The following is a 24,791-nucleotide window of genomic DNA, read 5'->3' as shown; positions in this document are numbered from 1 at the left end:
AAGGCATTATTTCATTCTGCGCAGGAGGAGGCAATGGTAAACTCCTCTTGTATTCTACCAAAAGAAAACCACAAGGCTCTGGGAGAGCCAGGAGTCGAAACTGACTTGATGGCACACTTTTCTTTACTTACATAAGGTCGCAGAGATGCATTTTTTGCCATAATATGTGAATAGTGAAAAAACATTTCTGTTTCCTTCTCTCCCCCCACGTGAACAGTCTTGGAGAGTTCCTGTCATTCACAGTTGTTGCTGTTCGACCACGTTATTTTTATTAGTAGTATTATTAATAATAATAATATTATAAAATTTTCTGTACTGCTTCATAAAGTTCAATGCAGTGGAGCATGGGTTTGATTCAGCCTTCTTTCCTAGTGTGTGTCATTTCATTGCCCTGTTGTTCTTTACAGGGAATTGCTATCAACTCAATCTGGCAACAGTCAATGTACTCAGATGGTTTTAAAGAGATGAGAAAAATCAGAAGAATCACCACTAGCTACTATCTGTAATAGCTAATAATGGAACCTCCACTTTTGTAGTCTGGATACTTCCAGTTACTTAGATACTAGGAACAAATGGGGTGACTGTTCTCATAATTCCCTGTTTCTTAGTTTTCTGAAGTATGACTGGCTGTTCACTATAAGCTACTACCTTCTTGGACTGGACTTTTGGTCCTAGTTGAGCACTGCAGAGCTTAAACATTCTTTTTCTGTTATCCTATTTATATTGGCTATGCTACTGCTATGTCAACTTCTCCTACAATGGCTGTTCCTTTCTAGCTGATCCTTCACTTCCTTTACATTGCCCAGTGGATCTGATTTATGTTTCACTGGCTCTTTCTCTCTCCTTCCCAGTGGACGGAAGGCAAATCGCTGCCAATATGCGAGGTATCGGCATGATGCCCAATGACATTCCAGAGTGGAAGAAACATGCTTTTGGAGGTAACAAAGCCTCTTACGGTAAAAAGACTCAACTGTCAATCATTGAGCAGCGCGAGAGCCTCCCAATTTACCGACTGAAAGATCAGCTAATCCAGGTAAGGCCAGAAAGATCAGCTGCCCCGAGCTGGCTTCACACATTCTGTCCTACCTATCCTGGTGGCCTGGTTGGTTGGCCCAGGAGATGTCAAGACTATACAAAATGCAGGCTAATGTATATAATCCTGTCTGCTTTCCTTTAAATGCTGCAGCCAGAATACCAACTGCAAATTTCAAAATGGGTTGATGTAGTTAAAATATTTTGCCCCCATCTAGCAAATGTAGTCTGCAAGCGTGAAAGTGGGTTCTGCAGACAGATTTGCAGTTCCGGATGTGAGCAGGGATTTGGAAGAGAGCACACCTTGCAACTCAAGGCATGCCAGAAGCTGCCTTATAGATAACTTGCAAAATACTGGACAGAATTATAGAAGCAAAAGATGGAATGTGGACTTGGGATATCTGTTGATCCTCTGTTGACTGGAAGCTCCACACAGGCTTCTTATTTAATTTATTAATTTATTATTTTATTTTTACATTTATATCCCGCTCTTCCTCCAAGGAGCCCAGAGTGGTGTACTACATACTTAAGTTTCTCCTCACAACAACCCTGTGAAGTAGACTAGGCTGAGAGAGAAGTGACTGGCCCAGAGTCACCCAGCAAGTATCATGGCTGAATGGGGATTTGAACTCAGGTCTCCCCGGTCCTAGTCCAGCACTCTAACCACTACACCATGCTGGCTCATTTGTGATAAGGATAAATGATAAGCCAGGCTTATCATTTGTGTCTGTGTGTTTTAAATAAGTTTCCTTTTCTCTCTCTCTCAGTAAAAATAAGAACCACAACCTAAGCAACTAAAAAAACCCCACAAACCTCTTCAAGTTTGTATTTGTAGGATTCTGTGGGACCTGCAAGAATCTGTGTTGGAGGCATATTTTGTGATCTGCTGTGTCATTGTATCTTTCTGCTGACAACTACTTGCTTGATTTTAAAAACAAAGACCATGGCCAGTTCTGCAGTATGAACAAAAGTACATAGAAGAGAATAAACAGAATAGCAGTTGGAAAGTATTTGAGGTTCACAGCTGGCTAGAGGTGAGCTGTAGCTTCATCCGAACCAACATTTTCCAATGCCTTCCCCCTTCCAGGCAGTCCATGATAACCAAATTCTGATAGTTATTGGCGAGACTGGCTCTGGGAAGACTACACAGATCACGCAGTACCTTGCTGAGGCTGGCTACACCTCCCGTGGGAAGATCGGCTGCACGCAGCCTCGCCGAGTGGCTGCCATGTCTGTGGCCAAGAGGGTATCGGAGGAGTTTGGTTGCTGTTTGGGACAGGAGGTAAGATGTGGGTCTGGTGCTTTCTGGAGTAATCTGTGCTCCTGTGTTCTGCTGGAAATGGCAGACAACATGACTCCAACCCCTAGCAATGGAGGACCTCATTAACTGCAGGGGGGCACGTTCTAAAATAGCCAGTGGAGATGTACTAAAAAAAAAAAATCCATAGGAATGGTTGTTATAGTTGCACATTCAGAAGTTTGCATTATTGCGTTCAGGTGTATGTGCACACTTGCCTCGCATTCTCTCTCTTTGTAATCCGCTCTCCCATCATCTCAAGTTTGCACAGATTTCCATCCCTGTGAATGTCTGCATGGTTGGGAGTTGTGCAGAATTCTAAGTAGCTGCTGCTGGCATTTGAAGGGCGAGTCCTCCCTGGTTTTCCAAAGTGTTTTTATGGCCGGGGGGGACAGAAAAAAAGAACACCTGCTTTTTGCAGACATTGTTCTCCCAAAATCTGAGAAGTGTATACTCTGAATTCTGCAACTTGCGTAAATTATGCACATTTGCATACTTCTTCTGCATGATTTATTCAGCTTCTATTAGATATGCAGAACATTGGTGGTCCACCCAAAATAACAGAAAACCTCATCTCTGGCTTTGCAAATTTCACCCAGAAATTGTCCTCGTACCTTCACGAGTCTCTTCACAACCTGAAGGGCTATAAACTTGAATTATTTTGTTTAAGTGGGGATTTGCAGGATGCTGGCTTCAGCATCAAACACAACGTTCCTTACTTGTGGCATCCAGTCACAGTGAATCTGCACAGCATAGCTTGTGTCCCTTGCCTAATGAGATGTGGTTTGGCTCAGGATCACCATGAAGGAGATGGCAAGAATTTAGGAGCAGTGGAATGTGCAGACTTGGTCCACAAGCCAGAAACTCCCCATCCTTGCTGTAAAACTTAATCTGTAATTATTGCTTGCAAACAAATCGGTGTGAACACCAGTGCCGGAAGAGTGGATGCAGCTCCCCTTTCAACACTGCTCTTTGTTTTGCCCCACTTGCTGGCAGGTTGGCTACACCATCCGATTTGAGGATTGCACCAGCCCTGAGACAGTGATCAAGTATATGACAGATGGGATGCTGCTGCGAGAGTGCCTCATCGACCCTGACCTGACGCAATACGCCATCATCATGTTGGACGAAGCCCATGAACGCACGATACACACCGATGTGCTCTTTGGTCTCCTGAAAAAGGTGACAATTCTTTCAAATCTCTTGACCTGAAAAATCCCACCCCTAGAAATAATCGAGTAGGCAGCCGCAATTGGTGGTATGCTGTACATGTGAGAATGGATGCTAGTCTCTGCATTGTATAAGCCTGTGTTCAAAACAAGACACAAACCAATTTGCCCCACCTCTTGCCCCACAGGCTAGTCTTGCTAAGGCTCCTGACCCCTCTTGTTGGTATCACTGTGTTCCTCTTTCTTTACTTGTGTGCATTGGCATTCTCTGCCAACATTTCTCTTCTGCAGACAGTTCAGAAGAGACAGGACATGAAGCTGATTGTGACATCAGCTACCCTGGATGCAGTTAAGTTTTCCCAGTACTTCTACGAGGCCCCCATCTTTACCATCCCAGGCAGGACATACCCTGTGGAAATTCTCTACACGAAGGAGCCAGAGACGGATTATCTGGACGCCAGTCTGATTACAGTCATGCAGATCCACTTGACAGAGCCACCAGGTAAGGCGTGGGGTGAGACTGGTCTTAAGGCCATGGCCCTCAACTGCCAAGGGGGTGCTGTAAGTGAGACCCATATCCTTTCCCCAGAAATATTTTTTTACTATATTTGCACGGGGATCACCTTTCTCTGGGTTTATAACTGAAACGGTTGACTTAGTTTATTAGGAAAAAACTGATCCAAGTTATTGAATAAAAGATCTGTTCATTTCTGACTGCCAGAAATGTTGTCCATGGAGGTAATTCTAGGAGATATTCCTAGGCAGCCAGACTCAAATATCATTTCGATACCAGCCCCTGAAAACAGACTGCTGATGTGTAGGAATCTGAATGAATGTTTCCAGCCCTGGTTTCAACTGTTAGTCTCCCTGACATCCTCCCTCCAAATACCTCTCAGCAATGGAGCCATAGTTTTTCAGGCAGCTCTGGATTTTACAAGCAGAATTCCCAGCATGCCTACAGAATGGCAGTTCCCTGGGCTCCTTGGCTGTGTGAAGTAGGGATGTGCACGAACCTCTTCAGAGGCTCTTTTACAGGCCTCCGAACAGGTTCTGGAAGGTTCAAAGGCTCGGAAGTGGGGTGTGTGTGTGTGTTGGGCTTTAAGGGCGGGGGGAGGGTGCACTTACCTCTACCTCCGCTTTCCCCTTGCTGGTGCTCCATTATGCAAGGCTCCTTCGGGGCGGCAGTATACCTCCCTGCTGCCCCATCCCGTCTTTGGCTGGAAGTACCTGGCGCACATGGGCTCACGTGCCCGCCCGCCCAACGTGCGCGCACACACATTCCAGGTACTTCCAGCCACTTTCGGCCAAAGAGGGGACGGAGCGGCAGGGAGGTATGCTGTTGTCCTGAAGGAGCCTTGCATAATGGAGTTCCGGCGGGGGAGAAGCGGAGGGAGGGGTAAGTGCATCCTCCCTCGCCTTCGAACCACCCCCGCCCAGTTCTGTGCACATCCCTATTGTGAAGCTATGCCCTTTTAAAGTTCATGATGCTTCTTCAAATGCAGATGTATTTCATGACTGTCTTCCCCAAAAGCTTTTTCCTTTGCTGAATGATTGTGGCATGAGAACTACTCCCCTTCCTATGCCAGCTCTCTATGAATAGTTCTTCCTGGCAAACCAGTATCTACCAATTCTGTTAGGTTTTCCAAGACCTTGTATTCATTATATTTGTATCCTCTTGTCTAAGGAACTCAGGGCAGTTTATGTAATATCACCCATTTTGACTGACCGAGGTCACCCACTGAGTTCTATGGCTAAGTGGGGATTCAAACCTACATTTCTCAAGACCTAGTCTGACATTCTAACTGCTACACCATGCTGACTCAGTTCTGATTAAAGTATGCAGATCAGATCATCCTGTCTGTGGGATATGTGTATACTCCCTGAAGCCCTCCCTGAAGAGCTTTGCCATGTTCCTTCCCTCAGTGTTTTTTAAAAAACAACTAAAAACACATCTTTTTAAAGAGGCTTTTTAATGATCTGTCTTTGATTATATCTGGTACGTTCTTTAGTTTTTAGTTTTTTATAACTCTCAATTTTTAGCTTTTAAAATAACTTTGGTTAATTTTATTACTTTAATTTTACAATGCAATGTATCTGTTTTATCATTGTGAGCCATCCTGAGCAGTAGTGTACTGGAGGGGTGGGGTGTAAATATTTTAAATATATAAATAAAATATACTCTGCACTTACCACCTAAATTCACCTCCTGCAGCCAGCATGAATGATTTTCATAATTCACTCAGATTTGCATCACATCTTTCTATATGTTTTCAAACTTATCATCCCAACCATAAGAGCTAGAAGTTTTGCTTTTTAAATATATTGATTAAAACTGATTTCTAAGTTGCCCTTGTGAAAGCTCTGGTTTATCAGTGTAAGAGAAAAGTATGACTGCATACTTGTTTCTGTTCCTAGGGTTGCATTGTGTGTGGACCTAACCCTAGGGACTGGTTTCCTTCTATTGCAGGAGACATTCTGGTGTTCTTGACTGGCCAAGAGGAGATTGACACAGCCTGTGAAATTCTGTATGAGCGGATGAAATCCCTGGGTCCTGATGTGCCCGAGCTGATAATCTTGCCTGTTTATTCAGCACTGCCTAGTGAGATGCAAACACGGATCTTCGATCCAGCTCCCCCAGGCAGTCGAAAGGTAACTGCCCCACCACTTTCTGGTAGAATGGTGCCCTTCTTTAAAATATGAGTTCATCTAAGTCTTCTTTATATGGTAGTTAAATATAATGTGGTGGTATCCTTTGTAACTGTATATGTATCTGATCTTTGATTATGACTTGACTTGAGATTCCATCTGGATCAGACTCATTTAGTCCAGCATCCTTTCTCCGAAAGTGGTTCAGGAATGGGTATCTCCACAGCATCTTCTGCAATGAAGACCAATACATGGTACTCATTTGAGTTGAGTGAATGGAGTTGGTAGCTCAGACTTAGTTCTGCTTAATGTGTTGTCTGACCTGGTCTCTGACCTGTCACTTTCCCGCCCCCCCATCTAGGTGGTCATTGCCACAAACATTGCTGAAACTTCACTTACCATTGATGGTATCTACTATGTGGTAGACCCCGGCTTTGTGAAGCAGAAAGTGTACAACTCCAAGACAGGGATTGACCAGCTAGTGGTGACACCAATCTCCCAGGTAATATAAGTGTGTTTGTTGGATGGCCATGCTGCTTGACACCTGCAGTTGGGATGAGTGGGAAGCAATAGAGCTTCTGTTGACTGATGGGATGGATTTATCTTGTTCAACTCTATGAAGTGTGAAAAAGAAAATAACTATCTGCTTAACGCTGTCTTTCATGAGGTTACCCCAACTAAGAGCCTAGAGCCTTTGGAGTCAGGTGGTGTATAAATTAAATTAATTTCAAAATTCAGTATAGTTCTTCCATTCGAAGGTTCTTCAGTTGTCTGCTCCAGTCAGTGTATCACCTCATCTTCCATATGGGCTTTCCCATACTCCGTGCTAAAAAAACTTCTGCTTTCAAGCCCCTTAATTCCCCTTTTGCTCTGTGCTATCTGCCATTCTCTCCTCCTTCTGTCCTTTCTCTCTCAGCCCCTGCACTTCCCTGCTCCATCAAGCCACTTCGCTTTCCTTCTCCTTCTTGAAACTGCAGGGTCTAAAGCTTCATATGCTCTGCAAAAGGCAAGCTAACCTCTGCATCAAGGAAAATGAAATTGTAGACCTGGATAACTTAGGCAAATTTACATATTCTGCTTCTTGAGAACTCCTGCTCAGATTCCACTGCTACTTCCCCATCCTCAAACACTGGCTTCTAAGATTTCATGAACCAATGTCCACACATCTCCAAATCTTTCTTCAGCCTTAAGGGCTAGAAACATTTTTTAATTCGTAGTAGTAATTGAAATTCTTAGGATGCCGAATTCTATGTGCATCCACGGAATATCAAAACCCCCTCCGTTGGTCCCACAGTCTTTATTGGATGGTTGTCCTAGCCTTTCTGTGGGCAGGTTGGGAGCACACACTCTGCCCCGCAAGCCCTCCGCAAGCCTCTATTTCTGTTCCAGCTTCTGAAATGTTCCAGCTTCTGAAAAAAGCACAGCAAGATATGCTGGGATTGGTCGTGTTGTCCCAACCCACCAATCTTGGCATATCAGAAGCTCGAATGAAAGTAGAGGCTCACACAGGGATGGGCAGGGAACGTGTGCTCCCAGAGTGACAGAAAACTCAGGGGCTGCTGTATGTCTGAGACTCGGAATTCACCTGGTATGTGAACTTCTACTGCTAGTTTGCATTCCTTTGTCATATCTAGCCCAGTCTTCCTTTATTTTTTTAATCTTATTCACCTCATCTTGAAGACCTCTGACAGTGTCATTTCTATGTTTATACTTTGCCTGGCTCACTGGTAGTGGCTAAAATATGGTACGGAAGCAGTAGAAGTTAGTCACTCCCCTGCTTTCCTATCTACCTGTCTACCTATCAAATTTGTATACCATCCCAAACTTTAGTCTCTGGGCGGTTTATCTGTGTCTTCTGCAGGCCCAGGCCAAGCAGCGAGCTGGGAGAGCCGGAAGAACAGGTCCCGGCAAATGCTACCGACTCTATACAGAGCGTGCCTACCGTGATGAGATGCTGACCACCAATGTGCCTGAGATCCAGAGGACCAACTTGGCAAGCACTGTGCTGTCTCTCAAGGTACAGACTTTGTAGTCAGACGCTCTTAAGCTCGAGCAAGCTTACAACCACCTCATTGAATATCTTCTTTTTTGTTTTGAACTCCTGGATTTGGTACTACAAACAAATCTTTCTTCTTTCCATAAGATTGAGTTTTTTGTTGTGGAAGATGGGGGTTTATCTCCCAAGTGTATGCACAATGCTCTTTATGCTCTCTTTCTCTTACATACACACAGGCTATGGGGATCAATGACCTGCTTTCTTTTGACTTCATGGATGCCCCTCCAATGGAAACTCTGATCACTGCAATGGAGCAGCTGTACACTCTGGGGGCCCTAGATGACGAAGGGCTGCTCACCCGACTGGGACGCAGGGTAAGGTCTACATTGTTCAGGTCTCACTAACACTGGGTGGGAATGGGGATCTCCAAGCTAGGACAGCCTTTGGGAAATCTGTGTGTAAAATCCAGTTTCTTCATCCAGCAGGCTACATAAGTCTGCATAAATGTGTTTATTTCATATAATTAGTTATGCTTTCAGGAATCAGGTTGGCAAAGCATTTTTTGGCCAGTAGCAGAGGGTGAGGGGGAAAGTATGGAAGTTGGAGATGGGTTGTCAGGGGCAGGAAGTTGTAGCAGTGTGGAGAGAGACAATGAGCTGTGCAGGGCACTGGAAATCACTTATTCCCTGCTCCAAAGATCTGAAAACCCTAATGAACATCTGTCATCTGAAGCTTCATCAGATGCTTAATATGTATTTAATTGGGCTTCTTAAATCTCTTACCCATGAGAACAAGAAACTTACTTTAAGGGAGTTAGGGAGCAGGCCATAGTTACCAGAATATCTCATTCTGTGGCAAATACCAAATCCTTTGACACTGAATGGGCAGAATATACTTTCTCTGACTTTGGGGGTCGAGACAAGCTGCCCAGGCTTGGTTAGGCGAGAGGTGGATGGAGGCACATTGCCTTGCACCTGTCTCGTAGGGCTAAGAAGCGTCTTGGGTAGTGGGGATGTTCCTCTTTGAAGGAAGAGTCTGAGCTTCCTAATTCAGGCAGGCCACAGTTCCCTACCACTTCTCAGCAAAGGTTCAGTGGGATGCTCTGGTTGGGTTTTAACTCCCATTGTTGTTTTCTTGGGAAGGTTGTGTAGAATCAAAGGCAACAAGCCATTTTCCTTCCCAATAGATGGCGGAGTTCCCCCTGGAGCCCATGCTGTGCAAGATGCTCATCATGTCAGTGCACCTGGGTTGCAGCGAGGAGATGCTCACCATCGTTTCGATGCTGTCTGTGCAGAATGTCTTCTATCGACCCAAGGTGAGCAGGAGACCATGCTCTGAAGGAGAGCCATGCGCAGGTTCCAGCTGGGCTGGAGTCAAGGAAGAAGGAAACAAAATGGGGAGGGTGGATAATGAATTTGACTGTAGATATAGGAGGCTTCGACCCATCCTTATAACATCATAAAGGTAAAGTTGTGCCATCAAGTTGGTGTCAACTCCTGCTGACCACAGAGCCTTGTGGTTATATTTGTAAAATACAGGAGGGTTTACCTTCCTGTATGAGATGATGCCTTTTAGCATCTTCCTGTATCACTGCTGCCCGATATAGGTGTTTCCCATGGTCTGGGAAACATACCAGCGGGAATTTGAACTAGCAACTTCTTGCTCACTAGGCAGGTCACTTCTCTGCTGAGCCATATCATTTTCTTTGAAAAACTGGAGTTACTTGGTTTTATGTCATGTTTTAAGAAGAGGTAGAATTGGCACAGCAGTGAGTACAGAGGGCTTAGGTGTCAGATATTGTCAATGGACTCCCTGCAGCTCCGTTGTTTCTTAACAGGTAGCTTACTTGAGAGGTGTGTGTGTGTGTGTGTGTGTGTGTATAGCAGTGGTCTTTCTTTTGACCATTATCTGTGACTGAACAATTGATCAGATATTTTGACAGATCAATTGCCCAGCTCTAGTTTGAGGTACAAAGTCTAGTATGATGCCAGGAGAGGAAGAAGCATTGGTGACATCTTTTCCCTAAGTAGTGAGGTGATGTCCAATAGGCACAAGCATTCATTTTCAAAATGAATGTGCTCCATGCATTTTCATTTATTTCCTTTTTTTAATTGGAAACTAGTAGAAATCCTTTCATTTTCTAGTGGGCAATTCACCCAGTCTTCTATTCTGTTTGGCCTACAGCTGCAATAAAAGAACACCCAGTCTTCTATTGAATCCTATATATTTTGTGGTGTTTGCTTTTATTGATTGTACCTGCTTTGGGAGCTGGTTCTTAAAGCTGAAAAAAAGGGATAGAAATAATTAAAATAATAATAGGTTGTGTGTACTGCTCTGCAGATGCCAAGCTGTTCCTGCAGTTTACTAGTATAAATATACTTATGAATGTTTCAACTTTTGTTTTGTTTTTTTAAATGATGTACTGCATGAGCTATGTTACCATTCTTGCTCACACCCACATACACCACACATGTGTACCTATACTTTTAGTCTAACTTGAACAAATTTGCTCATAATTGAATTTGTAAGTGTGAAAAACAAATGGGCCAGACAGAGGCAAAACCCCAGAGCAGCAAGTAGGTTTGAAAGCAAGGGTTCTATATATTTAATTCTCTTAAACGTTCCAGTCGCTAATCTCATATGTGGCAGCTCTCGCAAGAGTTTGCGAGCAGCTGCCGGGGGATAAGCGACTGGGACGGGGGAAGAAAACAGCCATGGCGGCTGGCAGGAGGAGGTGGCCGGCCGGTGGAGCCACGCTGGTGGGCAAAGCTGCGCCGGTGGGAGGAGGCGGCCGGCTGGTGGGTGAAGGTGTACAGGTGGGAGGAGGCAGCTGGCCGGCGGGTGGCCGGAGGCGGCCAGCTGACTGGAGGAGGTGGTAGCAGGCCTGCCAGAGGTGGCTGGCAGGCGGATGGGTGGGAAGTTAGGCACTGGCAGTGAAAAAATGGCTGGGCCAAACTAGAGGTGCAGATGCTCTGCGCCCGGCCCAGCTAGTAAAGTTTATTTTGTATAAAGCAAAGACACAATATAAAATGTAGTAGCTGGCAACCTTAGTACGATTGTGGCTGCTTAGGGAGTAATAAGGGTGATTGACAAGCGTTGTAATGGGGGTGGGAAGAAGGGAGAGGCAGGAGAGAAAGATTTTGTCTAGATGGGAAACTGTTCAATGTTTTTTCCATGGGGAATGTTGCTGCCCGTATAGATGACATATGTGCCATTCCACACTTTTCTCTTACAAATACCCTGCAAATCTGTTGAAAATTTAGAGTTAAAAAACACCCCCTTCTCGCTGTTTTGAATGTGCTAGGGGGTTTTGTGCACGTTCGATTGCAGCATGTAGGCACTCTCAGTGGGTTTCCTCAGAAGGTATAAAGGCTAAGTGTGCTGTCAAGTCAGTTTTGACTCCTGGCGACCACAGAGCCGTGTAGATTTCTTTGGTAGAATACAGGAGGGGTTTACCATTGCCATCTCCCACGCAGTATGAGATGATGCCTTTCAGTATCTGTCTATGTCACTGCTGCCTGATATAGGTGTTTTCCCTTGTCTGGGAAACATACCAGTGGGGATTGGTGGGGTGATTACCTTCTCTAGGTGGGATGAGTGGTTGGTGGTGGGGAAGAGTTTCACTTTATCCACACCTTCCTGTCTTCTGTGGTCACTTATTCTTCCAGTCTTGACATGGGTGTAACACTCAGCAGTAGCCCAGGAACAGGCCACCGTGGCACTCCCCCGCCCCCAGTGATGGCAGCATTTCTCCCACTTGTCGCTACTACCACCATGCTTTCCCCTCCGCCACACACACACTGCAAAGACCAGGTGCATAGGCACACACTGGAAAGGAAAGTGGGGCAGCCCCAGCCCTCTCCAGCCCACAAAGCTCTTGCTTAGCATCCTGTGGGAAGAAGGAAGGCAAGTAGGGAGGAACAAGGCTACAAGGCGGCAGCGCAGAGGGGGAGAGAAACGTCTCCTCCCCACACACACTCCTTGCCTTAAAGAGCACTGTTTGGTTTTTTTTTTAATAAGGTGTGGTTCATTAGGACAAAAGTGACTATCAATGGCCATAAAAAGATGAAAATAAAAGCAACCAAACGACCTGTTTTGTCATGCTATGGCTGCACCCATGCTTAGGTCAGACACCAAACCTTCCAAGATGGTAGGGAGGCTATCCGGTAACAGCTGGAGTTCTGTGAATGTTTATCTACCTTGCATTGGTAGATCATCAGCGTGCCAGAAGGTTTAGTAAGATGGCTGCTGGAGAAAGTTAACTTCTCTGCTGCTACAGTCCAAGGGTGTCTCAAGTGTGGGTTATTCTTCTCCATCTTACTCTAGAAGACAGGACTATGCAAATTAAGTTAGGCTTTTAAGACCGGGAAGAGCATGAACCCCCCAGTTCTTTTAGTCCTGTGTGGCTCTAAGGCAGTTCTTCTTCAGCTCTAGCTGTTCTAGCTCCGTTTCCTTTTCTCTTATAATTATTCCTCTTTTCTCCTCTCAATCTTCTCCTTAGGGGAAAAAAAAAAGATTCCCTACTTTCATTTCCCCCTTTGCCCTCCTCTCCTTTATTTCTCATGGAACACACAGCCAGGATCCTTCATTTGAGAGTTCCCAAGGGGAAACAACAACAGGGCCTTCCAAAGGCCATCAGAGCAGCCGGGAACCTGCCCCTGAGGTGCTGCTCACTGGCTTGCTCCACAGCAAGAGAGAGCTCCTTGGAATGCTCAGTCCCCGCTGAACAGCTGATGGGCGGCATTCTGGGGCAGGAAGAAGCTATAGCTGCTTGCCTAGGGGGTAGGGAAACGGACCAGGCCTCGACATCACTTCCACTTCCTGCCAGCCCCACTTCCCGCCAGCCAGTTGCTGCTGCAGCCCTGCTACCCCTGCACACTCCAAGAAGCCTTGCAGGGGGCGTGGAGGGACGCCCAGAAACCGGAGTCAGCCCAATGGCCTCCACAAGTGGCCAGAAGACACAGAAAAAGACCCAGAAATCCATGGCAGCACCTGAAGGCACAGGAGGAGGAGGAAAGTGCCGCTTCCAGGGCGGCGGCAGCAGCAGCAACAGCAACCAGAACAGTGGTCACCAGAAGCTTAGCAACAGCTGCAACGATGCATTTTGTGAGCTCAGCCTAGGTTGGGCCTTTTGACTCTTCAGCCTCCCCCACCTCGGGCCTTTCTGGAGCATCTTGTTTCTTCCACCCCATGCCAGTTTGTCAAGCCCTAGATCAAATGCCGGGGGACATGCCACCTACCTGGCGCACGTGGTTCTAAGATATTTTGGCAAGTTCGTTCGAAACCTATGACCAGTTAAAATCTAGAAAGTGAAATAGGTCCAAGAGGGCTCCGTCATCCTCCTCCAGTGCTTCATCTTCAGTTTCAGAGGCTCCAGCCCCTAAAAAAGTGAAGAAAAAGTGAAAACATGTTAAGAAAGCAAAAGAAGTGAGGTATAAGTCCAAACAAAGGGAAAAAAGCCTACATTCATCTGAACACTCTGACCAAGGCTCACCCAGTCTCAGAGACCCAGTTCCCAGGGATACAGGGGAACTACCCAGTAACACACACACCCCAAAGCCACCAGCCAAACCCTCTCTTAACCTGGCCCCCACCATCCCTTTGAATGGGATTTTACTTAGAGAATCCTCGCCAGAGAATCCTGGGAACCCTGGAGACCCCGTGGGGGGAGGGGAACTGCATCAGTCCCAAGAAGAGGGAGAATGGTTGGATGGGCAGCAACTGGAGGGTTCGGTGTCCCAGAGACTTTTTCAATCTATAGACCTGGCACACCTCATGCCAAAAACTTTACACACCTTGGGGCTTAGACCTCCTACACCTCAGGAGTCACAGCCACTAAGTAAAAGTGCACTGGTGTTTCCAGGCTCAAAGCCAAGAAATGTGAATTTACCAATTCCAAAACAATTTATGGAAGCTGCAAAAGGTGAATGGATAGTTTCCACCTCCACAGAGAGGGCTAATACCTTGCCAAACAAGCTTTATGCATTCCAACAAGAGAGAGGGGGAGATTTTCAACACACACCCTACCGATGCACCCGTCATAGCCATGATTTCCAGTTCGGTCCTGACACAGGATGGGGAGTCTGCCATTAAAAACCCTGCAGACACATGCATGAAGAGAGCCATGAAATGCGAGCATGATTCCACAGCATTGGCAATGAGAGCCTCTGCAGCCAGCTCTATGGTGGCTAGAGCGTTCCTAATCTGGTTAGATGACTTGGTCCAAGAACCTTCTTCCGACCCAGTTAGATTGAGGCAAACTCTGATGACACTACACAAAGCACAAGCCTTCATCTCAGATGCTACACTTGACTCCCTTAAATTTGCCTCCCAAGTGGCCACTGCCTCTATTATGGGCCTCCGCAATTTGTGGCTAAAATACTGACCAGTGGACACTGCCTCTAAAAGCAACCTTACTGCCGTCCCTTTTGATGGGGAAAAATTGCTTGGGGATGCAGTCTTGAAAGACATCTTGGTTGAGTCTAAAGACAAAAAGAAATTTATGCCGTCCTTGACACGAAAACAGGACTGCCCTCAAGGATGGCAACCCTATCAGTCCTTTCATCCCTTTAGATCATCCTTTGGGGGCAGGGATAGGGGGTTCAGGTCACAATGTCCCTACTAGCGTAGATCCAGACTAACCCTGCAGGGATTCAGTAGTCGGGCAACCTTGAGCGCCCAAGCCAAGCAGTCTAAACAGGCATGACTTGGGAGTGGGGGGGAAGGTGTCACCTCGCCTCACATTGGCACGTTTGAGAAGGCACCACATCAAACCTTTGGGTACTCAACATTGTAAAGGAGCGCTACTCCATAGAGTTGATCAGACAACCCCCTCACCACTCTCTCCCTGCCCCAACCTCTCGCCTACAACAGAAACACCATCAAGGTCTGAAGGGAGCAGTTTGTCACCTCTTGTCAATCAGGGCCATAGAGTTTGTCCCCCTAGAACACCAGGACAAGGGCATTTACTCCATAATCTTCACAGTGCCCAAAAAGGATGTCTCTCTGAGGGCAGTGCTGGACTTAAAACACCTAAACTGCTTTGTTCACAAGAGGAAATTCTGCATGGAATCCTTGAGGTCAGTTGCAAAACCACTCCAACATTTAGACTTTCTCTCCTCAATAGACCGCCAGGAGGCATACAGCAAAACAGCTGCCACCTGCTCCGTTTCCTATACATAGGGCCATTAGGAGTCCATTAGGCCTATCCTCAGCCCCACACATTTTTACAAAGATCTTATCACTGGTGTTAGTGCACCTCCTCCTCCAGAGCGTGAGGATCTTTTGGTACTTGGATGATCTTTTGTTAAAATCTCTGTCACTACAGGTGGCTCAGAGAGGCCTGCAGTCCACCCTACAGGTACTCAAGAACCACGGCTTCCTGATCAACAGGAGAAAGAGTAGACTCTGCCCAGCACACCTGCTACTTCATCTGGGAGTCCTCGTGGACACTCAAGAAGACAAATTGTTCCTGCCAACAGAACGCAGATGCACACTGGAGACAGTGGGTTGCCAGGCCCTAGCACAGAAATTTCTTCCTCTGCTGTCCCTATCCAGGCTCCTGGATCTGATGGTGGCAAGTTTGGAGTCAGTTCTGTGGGCACGTTTCCACCTGAGATCCCTGCAATAGTTCCTCCTGCCCTTCCACCCAGACATTGCAGTGAAGTCCAACAGACGAGTGACCCTGACACATCTGGTTCTACAATCTCTACACTGGTGGATCACTCCTCCACACCTGTCAGTAGGCAAGGAATTTCTGGACCCACGCCAAGTCACTGTGACCACAGATGCCAGCAAGAGAAGATGGGGCACCCACAGTCTCCAATGGTCAGCCCAAGGCAAGTGGCCAGCAGAAGAGCATCAGCACAGCATAAACTGGCTGGAGCTCAGGGCAATCCGGATGGCTCTTCTGGAATTCCAGCCCATCATTCTCCATTGCCATGTTCTTATATGCACAGACAACACCATGGCCAAAGCGCACATAAATCGCCAGGGGAAAACCAGATCCAAATCTCTACAGTCGGAAACAGTTCCACTTTTTCTATGGGCTGTATGACACATGGCAACTTTAGCAGCACATCACATGCAGGAGGACCTGAACACAGTGATGGACTGGCTCAGTTGGTCAGATCTATTCCCAGGGGAATGGCATCTGAACCCGGAAGAGTTCCGTCTGATTGCCAAATACTTTGGACAGCCATTAGTGGATCTCTTCACAACCCCATCGAGTGCTCAAGTCCCATGCTTCTTCATCAGGTTCCCCAGTCAACAAGCAGAGGCAATGGATGAACTTTCCTCTCCATGGTATGCCTTTCCACCCACACTGCTCCTGGCTCAGGTGCTTCGCAGGGTCAAGCTACTAAAAGCACAGCTCATCCTGGTGGCTCCATTTTGGTCAAGAAGACCATGGATCGCAGAGCTCACCAACCTGGCCATAGAAATGCATCTGATGCTTCCAGTCACGCCGGACTTGCTTCACCAGGGCCCAGTGTGTCACCAAGATCCAGGCTGGTTAAAACTAGCCACCTGGAGACTGAGTGGCACATCCTGAAACAACATGGCTACTCAGTCAGCAAAGGTGCTTTTCACGTTGCTGGCATCCAGACGTCCTTCTACAAACAGAATCTATCAATACACATTGAGGGCCTTCCTGCAATGGTCAGCAAGACACAAAATACCTAGGGGATCAGCCACCATGAAACACCTCCTACAGTTTCTGCAAGACATCTTAGACCAGGAACTCTCAGCCAATACCTTGAAGCGCCAGGCCACTTCCTTGGAGGGAATAATATCAGGGACTTCTAAACTATCCATGAAACATCATCCCCACCTGAAACATTTGCTAAGGGGAACTACCTTACTGTTCCCTCCGGTGGTCCATCGTTTTCCTACTTGGCACCTGCATACAGTCCTGAAAGCACTCCAGGGACAACCCAGCCCCCTTTGAACCAGTGTCCACTATTCCACTCCACTTACTCTCCTTTAAATTGGCGTTTCTCATTGCTATTACCTTCACTCATAAGGTGTCTGAACTCAGAGCCTTATCTGTCCATAAAAATCTATGCATCTTTTCAGCAGATTCAGTTAAGCTTATCCCAGACCCCTTTTTCCGCTCTAAGGTAGCATCTCCCTTTCGCGCGTCACAGGACGTTGTCTGTCCTTTTTGCCCTAAGCCAGTTCACCCAACAGGGAAGGCCTGGCACAAACTGGACATTTGTGGGTGCCTCAAGATGTCTATTAAACACACAAAACACATTAGGACTACAGAGTCTTTTTTTTGTCTCATTTTTCCATGTGCCAGGCCATCACTCCTGCCACCATAGCTAGGTGGTTGAAGCCCTGACTTGTGAGTCCCAAAACCTCGGGGTGCCCACTAAGATAATTGCACACTCTACCAGAGCTGCAGCGGTCATGCTCCTCCTGGTCTTAAAAGCCTAACTTAATTTTCATAGTCCTGCCTTCTAGAGTCACATGGAGAAGCATAATCCACACGTGAGACACCCTCGATGCAGCAGCAAGAAGAAGCCTTCACGGTGAGTAACCAGTGCTCCATTCTTGTTGCATGTGTAGGACAAACAAGCTCTTGCTGACCAGAAGAAAGCCAAGTTCCACCAGACCGAAGGGGATCACCTCACACTTCTGGCTGTCTACAATTCCTGGAAGAACAACAAGTTCTCCAACCCTTGGTGCTATGAAAACTTCATCCAAGCCCGCTCATTGCGCCGTGCCCAGGATATTCGCAAACAGATGCTGGGCATCATGGATAGGTGAGGGTACGGTTGTGAACAGATGCTTGATCTACCTTAGGTCAAGGTGACTTTATTACAGTTATCCATGCCATAGTAACATCCAGGCTTGATTATGCTAATATGATGTTTGTGGAGAGACTTCAGCATGGCAGCTAGGATGTTGATGGGCTAACCAGTTTGATGTTGTATATTGAAAGAACTTCATTGGCTTGGTTTGTTTCCAGTCACAGTTCATAATGATGGTTCTGACCTTTAAAGTCCTCTGGTGTGCTGTAGGGCTGGACACATCCAGTACGCAGGGGAGCGAAGTTGTCTCCAAATGCAGTGTGTTTAAACTCCCCACATTTAGAGCTGACTTTGCTCCTTTCTATGTCAGGCGGTACTGGCCCTACTCAGTGCAGAAGACCTTGGAAATGAATGGGACCAGTTTGCTGGCAGAAGAAAGTATCATATATGAACAGAATGGAAACTTAGGCCCAGTTCTCACTTAAGTGGTGGACTTATTTCTGGCCTATACCATTTCAGACTGCAGGTGGGGAGGGATCACATGACTAAATGCACCACTACACAGAATAAAAATATTCCTCCATGTGAAAAGCTAGCATGTCAGAGAGAAGTCTAGGCTAGAATCCATGACATCTTGTGTTTTTGTGCAGCGAAAAATTAAATCAAGGAAGCCCTAATCTATAGTCTGAAGTGGTACAATCCAGACACATGTTTATGACCTAGGAGTATGAGAACCAAATTACATTAGATGTGGGAGAACTGTATGGTCCTGATCTTTCCTTTAAAATAAAATAAAATTTAAAAAGCTATGAGGAGGGGAGAATTGGACAATGGCCACGGCCCAGTAGGGGGATCCTTTCCTCCTGCATCATCTTCATGAGGTAATTGCACCCCATAAGTTGCTATGTTCTCTGCTAGAGAAAACCTTAGGGGTTGATATAGATAGAGAAAACATCACAGAGGAAAATAGTTTCCTCCCCGCCACCCCAAATACTCTGACCTCTCCTGCTCCTCTTGGCTGCTTTCTTTCTTTTCTTTTTTTTAAAGGAAAATGTGTGGCAGCTTTGCTGCTGCAGGAAAAACAATTTGGGGTGTGTGTGTCAATGTGCCCCCTCTTTTTTTAATGTACCTCAGGGTGCAAAGGCTGACACACTGGTCTAAGTCTAGACCAACTTCTCCCAGACTAGCCTGCCCAACAATTGAGATCATCATTGGAGACCCTTCTTCTGGACTGAGGGGCCCACATCGTTACTGGCATCTGATCTAAACTTCTCTACCACTCCCCTGGTTTGGCAGGCACAAGCTGGACGTAGTGTCATGTGGGAAAGCAACGGTTCGTGTCCAGAAGGCCATTTGTAGTGGCTTCTTCCGGAATGCAGCCAAGAAAGACCCCCAGGAGGGCTATCGGACCTTGATTGACCAGCAGGTGGTTTACATCCATCCCTCAAGTGCCCTCTTCAACCGCCAACCGGAATGGTAAGTTGGGGCTGGGATTGGGGATTAGAGAGTAAGCTCCATCTGCAAAGTATCAGGAATTTTCTGCTTTAATACTGAGTGCAGGGGAGAGCTTAAAGATGGGCACAAAGGCATTATCCATCATTGCCAGGGAAGGAAAATGAGTTATTCTTAGTTGGGATTTGGGAAGCTAGGAGGCTCAGCTCTCTTTTCCCCCGTTTAATCTTATTTATTTTCCAGAAAACACGCCATTCAGAGATAACTTTGAATATAGTTCTGAATTTATTTAGAATACAGTATATGTCAGATTACTGTAACACCCACTGATTATGCTCTTGACACAGCAGTCTTTTCCAGCAAAAAAAATAAAAAAATCATAATCACGGTAGCAAGCAATCTTACAGTAGCAAGTAATATCACCATTCTTAATTACCCTTGTAATGCAATTAAATTATCCTTTGCTTTATGCTCCAAACTACTTGCCTACCCAGGGGTGCAGATACTCCCCCTCAAAGCATTTGAGTTCTCCTCCCACCATGTACTGAACTCTCCTCTGCCAAACCTAATAACCCATATCTTCTATTACCAAAACATATTTTAGTCCTTTCACACAATGGCCCACCAGATTTCTCTGAGAAGCCCACAGGCAAGAGCTGAGGATATGCTCTCTCCCCTGCAACTGATATTGAGAAGCATTGTACCTTTGAGGCTGGAAGTGGCCCATAGCCACCAGACTAGTAGCCATTGATAGACCTGTCCTCCATGGATTTGTCTAAGCCCCTTTTAAAGTCATCCAAGCTGGTAGCCATCACCACATCCCATGGCAAAGAATTCCACAGATTAATTATGCACTGTGTGAAAAAGTACTTCCTCTTGTTGGTACTAAATTTCCCGACCTTCAATTTAATGGGATGACTCCTGGTTCCAGTGTTGCGAGAGAGGGAGAAAATTTTCTCTCTGTCTACCCTTTCCACTCCATGCATTTGTATATACCTTGAGCATGTGTCCTTTTAGTTGCCTCTTTTCCAAGGTAAAGATGCTGTAGCCTTAGAGAAGCCGCTGCCAGTCTGTGTAGACAATACTAAGCTTGATGGACCAAGGGTCTGATTTGGTAGAAGGCAGCTTCCTATGTTCCTTCATTAGTCTAGCTATATATCCTATTAATCCTATCTTTTCCTAAATCTTACCTTCCCCGCTACCTAAATACCATCTGCTGTGCTAGGAATGCGAGAAGGGGAATCTGGCAATCGGTGCTCCTTTGTTTCACTTTATGGAGCAATAGTGTACACTATCAAGATTGAGCTCTTTTAAACTGTGTGATTTTACACATTATGAGCCTTTTTGGATACACCTAGCTAATTTTTACTTTATTGTCAAGCCATAAAGTCTACAAATCAATTTTCATCTCATGCTTTCTGCCAACATAATGAAATGCATGTAACATCTGCTTTTTGTGCTGTTTCTGGTAGGATTGAAAGTTTTAAGCTCATTAGCATAATCCAGGAATTACTTTTGAACGTTCTCAGATTTAACTAGCACAGAACCAGATTCTACAGTAGATTGTTTAGATCAATATGCTAAAAAGGGAAGATCCTAGTCAAACTCCTTTGTCAAAAACTGACCAGCTGGTATTAACCTCCACCTCACTCCCCAAATCATGATGTGAATTTCTTTGGGCAAATAAGTATCCTTTTAGTCCTGGGGACATGTACTTTTGTCACCATCAGGAAATCTTCTAAAAGATAAATATTTATTGCAAAATTGATTTTGGCGATTCAAAAGATGATGTTATCTTTCAAGCTCTAATGTAATTTAGATCTATGTACTTGTTTTGATTGAATACAAATACAACACATTTTATATACCACTTGTAGTGATCAGCCACCCCTCCCACTAAAGAGTTAACAGGGCGTGAACCATTGTCTTGGCTGACATGCTGGTGAACTTCAATCAGGGCAGCCAGTCAGTAGACCAAGTTGGTGGGACCTAGAGAGGGGTTGCAGGGAATTCTGGGAACAAGAAGGGCAGTCTTTGTTGGAGAGAAGCGCATGGGGAAACGCTTAGTGAGGGGCAATGGAGTTTTCTCCCTCATGGTTGAAGCCAGCATGGAGGTTTCTCTCACAGAATAACACTCTAGATCCTTAAAAGGAAGGATCGCAGTTTCTCATTGGGAATTGGGTGAATTCAAGGAAAAGGGAGTTCAGCTTAGGGAACAGTTTAACAAACTGTTAAATTTCAGATTTGCACATTAGAAACTTACATTTCTTTGTGTGTGTGTTTTGCATACTCCTGATATTGTTTTATTATAGATTACCTGCAGTGTAATTGAAATAAGAAACACTAGCCTACGCCCATCCTACCTAGGGCATTGCAAAGACCTCTGTAAACATTTAAGTGTGCATTAAGACAATCTACATTAAGACAACTTATTTTTGTAATTTATTTGTTTTGTGTTTTTTTTGTTTATTTAAATGTTCTTATATACTGCCTCCTTCAAAGACTCCAGGCAGTGAACACCAATAACAATTAAAATAAATAAAACAAAAATAAAATAAAAAATTAAAGGGCAAATGCCTGGTGAAACAGGTAGGTCTTAAGAAGGGCCTTAAAAGTAGCTAGAGAGGGGGCTGAGCAAATCTGGGATGGGGGAAGAGTGTTCCAAAGAAGAGGGGCGGCCACAAAGAAGGGCCTCCTACAGGCCCAGGCACCACACACTACACCAGGGCCTGGGACACTAAGGAGGGCCAGCTGAGAAGATCTCATAGGACGGGATACAACTGGCCGAGAGGAGCGATCCCAGAGATATACAGGTGCTAAGCCCATAAGGGTTACTAAGTATTCTTAACTGTATCTAAAAGCTAGAAAGCCTCAGGTTGAAGCAGTCTGCAGTAGATGAATAAAACTGGTTTTTTAGTTCTTTTCACCAGCCTCTCCAAGTTGGTTTTTAACTTGGGGGAAGGGGGAATTCTCTGGTGTAAGCATGTTGTCAGACATTCAGCAGCTATTAGTTTTTTCATTCTGTGTGAGCTTACATGTGGATGGTGTTTTGTTTTTTTAAATTGCCCAGAGGGACCTTGGATTACAGCACCCAATCCACTGGTCTGGTTCTCTGCAAGTTTTAGGTGCTTGGTGGCAGCAAGTTGAAACTACCAATAATTACAGGATAGTTTTAGAAGAAGCCTAGTCAGGCAGCTCAGCAGGGATGATTCAGCATTTTCTTTCCCTTATGTGAGCTTGCTCAATCTAAAAAAGAAACATAAGATAAACACCAGCAACAGCCACTGGAGGGATGCTGTACTGAGGATGGATAGGGCTGGTTGCTCTCCCCTTGCTCAGTAAAGAGAATCGCCACTTTAAAAAGGTGCCTCTTTGCTCAGTTATCAGGATCCTGAGTCCTAGAGGCAAGGATTTGTCTTTCTAAAAAAACTCTGACAGAGATTTTGAAGAGTGAAAATGGAGAAGAGAGAATGATATCCTAACCCACTCAACTGTTATCCTCCTCCACAGGGTAGTATACCATGAGTTGGTGCTTACAACCAAGGAGTACATGCGGGAAGTCACCACCATCGATCCGCGCTGGCTGGTAGAGTTTGCTCCCGCCTTCTTCAAGGTCTCTGACCCCACCAAACTGAGCAAGCAGAAGAAGCAGCAGCGTCTGGAACCACTTTACAACCGCTATGAGGAGCCCAATGCCTGGAGGATATCACGGGCATTCAGGCGCCGATGAGCCCTCCTTGAATGCCAAGGCCCACTGCACACCTCTTTGTCATGCAGTCCAATTCCAAGTTTACCTGGCCGACTGTTGTCAAAGGATGGAGGGAGGTTAAAAAAAAAACAAACCACAGCTCCCAAAGACAAAGCCACCACCTGATTGCTATTGTGACTAATCCAGAGACACGCCTCCCTTGGACAAAAGTGTTCTGTCAGTTCTTTTTCTGTGAAGTCCCATGGCCAAGGGTTGCTGTGTAATTTTGGACCTACTTGTTTACTGAAAGACCTACTTAAATTTTGGTTTATACGCTGCCCAAATTGGGAACTGAGAGAGAACATCGAACTCTCACCTTGTGATTCCTTTAGAACCCTTGCATCTCCTCCCATCCCATGCACACTTATCTTTTGCTGTACAAGCCATCAAAAGCAACCCAGTGCAGCAGAATGGCTGTGCTTTTGACCAAAGCAAGAAGGAGGTCTAGATACCAGTATAGGATGGTCTTGTTTTGATGTAGCCTGTTTGGGTATACTGCGGTGTAACTGTCCCCTTCCTTTCTGAGTCTAAACTTCCACAGAGACTTTTGTTGTAATATATATATTAGCTTTTTAAAAAGTGTTAACTCATCTCAGAACTGTTATATGTCATAAAAGTTATTTGTCCTGTGTTTCTTCAAAAAACCTGCTCAGGTTTTTTTATTTAAGAAAAGAGAAAAACTTGTCTCTGTAGTCTGTCTTTTCCTAGAGTGTGCTACACAATTGGTGCACATTTGCTAGAAAATATTTCCTGTTGTGACTGAGAGCTCAATTTGATTGTCCCTCCTAAGACACTATAGTGATACAACTTGTATTAGGAGAGAGGTAAGAGCATGCTGTGATCTTGATAACTACCTTACTCTACATAGTGGTGTTTGCATCATGGCAACTCACCACTTGCTTACTGAGAAGAGTAAAGGACAGTTTTCTCTCTTTTTGCTCTGGATTCTCTCTCTAATAGCTGTTTTCTGTACTCACTTTGTCTTTTTGTTAAAAGATGCTGGGGGAATAATTAGTCATACTAATGACCTTTAAAAAAACAACCACAAAGTCTCCCTATTCTCCATCACTCCCCAGACCTCAGTCTAGAGATGTCAAATACACATTTAGAGGAGGCAAGTTTCTTCCACTTTTCCATGCTAATGTGGTTGGTTAGGAGCATTGTTTACACTACATTAGGGATTTTGTAGTTGCTTTGACATACTTCCCTTGAGATTTTCTGCAAGATAGGGTGGGGAGAAGGATTGAGAAACATAGTGTTTCTCTGCACAAGGATGTTTGATTATTGCAAGGTGATCGCTAATTTCTGCAATCAAAATTAGCTATGTATACTAGTAGATGTTTGTTATTTTCATAAATCAGCATCTTTGATGTTAGACAGAAGTTCTTTTCATGCTGTGAAATGGAAAGATTTATCTGAGGCAGAACATGTGTCCAGTCTATTTCTGCCACTAGTGGAGGGAAAGGAGGAATGCTTCAATATTGGTAGGAGCAAGAGAATATAGTTTATGGGCAAAATAGGTAGCAGCAGTAACTGCCACTGAAGTTGCTGAAGAAAACTGTGCAGGCAGTAGGATTAGGCTAGGTCTTTCTTTGGCCAACAGCTCGTTCTTAAGTGTCAGCAGCACTTTTGTAGCAATATCCCAAAGAAGGGACGTTTTGTTTGCGAGAAAGCTTATAGTAAGTGGATGTTGGCT

General features: G+C 45.3%; 1 protein-coding gene across 5 annotated transcripts in view; it reads left to right on the top strand.

The window, feature by feature from the left end:
- Positions 1 to 23,779, top strand: part of DHX8 (DEAH-box helicase 8) — a 53,351-nt gene extending 29,572 nt beyond the window's left edge. For all 5 annotated transcript variants that reach the window (XM_053262997.1, XM_053263002.1, XM_053263000.1 and 2 more), the window contains 12 exons: positions 852 to 1,033; positions 2,120 to 2,314; positions 3,326 to 3,511; positions 3,790 to 4,000; positions 5,966 to 6,147; positions 6,506 to 6,646; positions 8,006 to 8,161; positions 8,377 to 8,514; positions 9,327 to 9,455; positions 17,711 to 17,907; positions 19,192 to 19,371; positions 22,858 to 23,779. In XM_053262997.1, coding sequence (XP_053118972.1) covers positions 852 to 1,033; positions 2,120 to 2,314; positions 3,326 to 3,511; positions 3,790 to 4,000; positions 5,966 to 6,147; positions 6,506 to 6,646; positions 8,006 to 8,161; positions 8,377 to 8,514; positions 9,327 to 9,455; positions 17,711 to 17,907; positions 19,192 to 19,371; positions 22,858 to 23,077 — 2,117 coding nt within the window. In that variant the 3' untranslated portion in view covers positions 23,078 to 23,779. The remainder of the gene's footprint in view (positions 1 to 851; positions 1,034 to 2,119; positions 2,315 to 3,325; positions 3,512 to 3,789; positions 4,001 to 5,965; positions 6,148 to 6,505; positions 6,647 to 8,005; positions 8,162 to 8,376; positions 8,515 to 9,326; positions 9,456 to 17,710; positions 17,908 to 19,191; positions 19,372 to 22,857) is intronic.
- Positions 23,780 to 24,791: the final 1,012 nt, after the last annotated feature.

The sequence above is a fragment of the Hemicordylus capensis genome, chromosome 6 (genome assembly GCF_027244095.1).
Source record: "Hemicordylus capensis ecotype Gifberg chromosome 6, rHemCap1.1.pri, whole genome shotgun sequence".
Taxonomy (NCBI): Eukaryota; Metazoa; Chordata; class Lepidosauria; order Squamata; family Cordylidae; genus Hemicordylus; species Hemicordylus capensis.
This window is presented reverse-complemented; position numbering and strand designations above follow the sequence as displayed.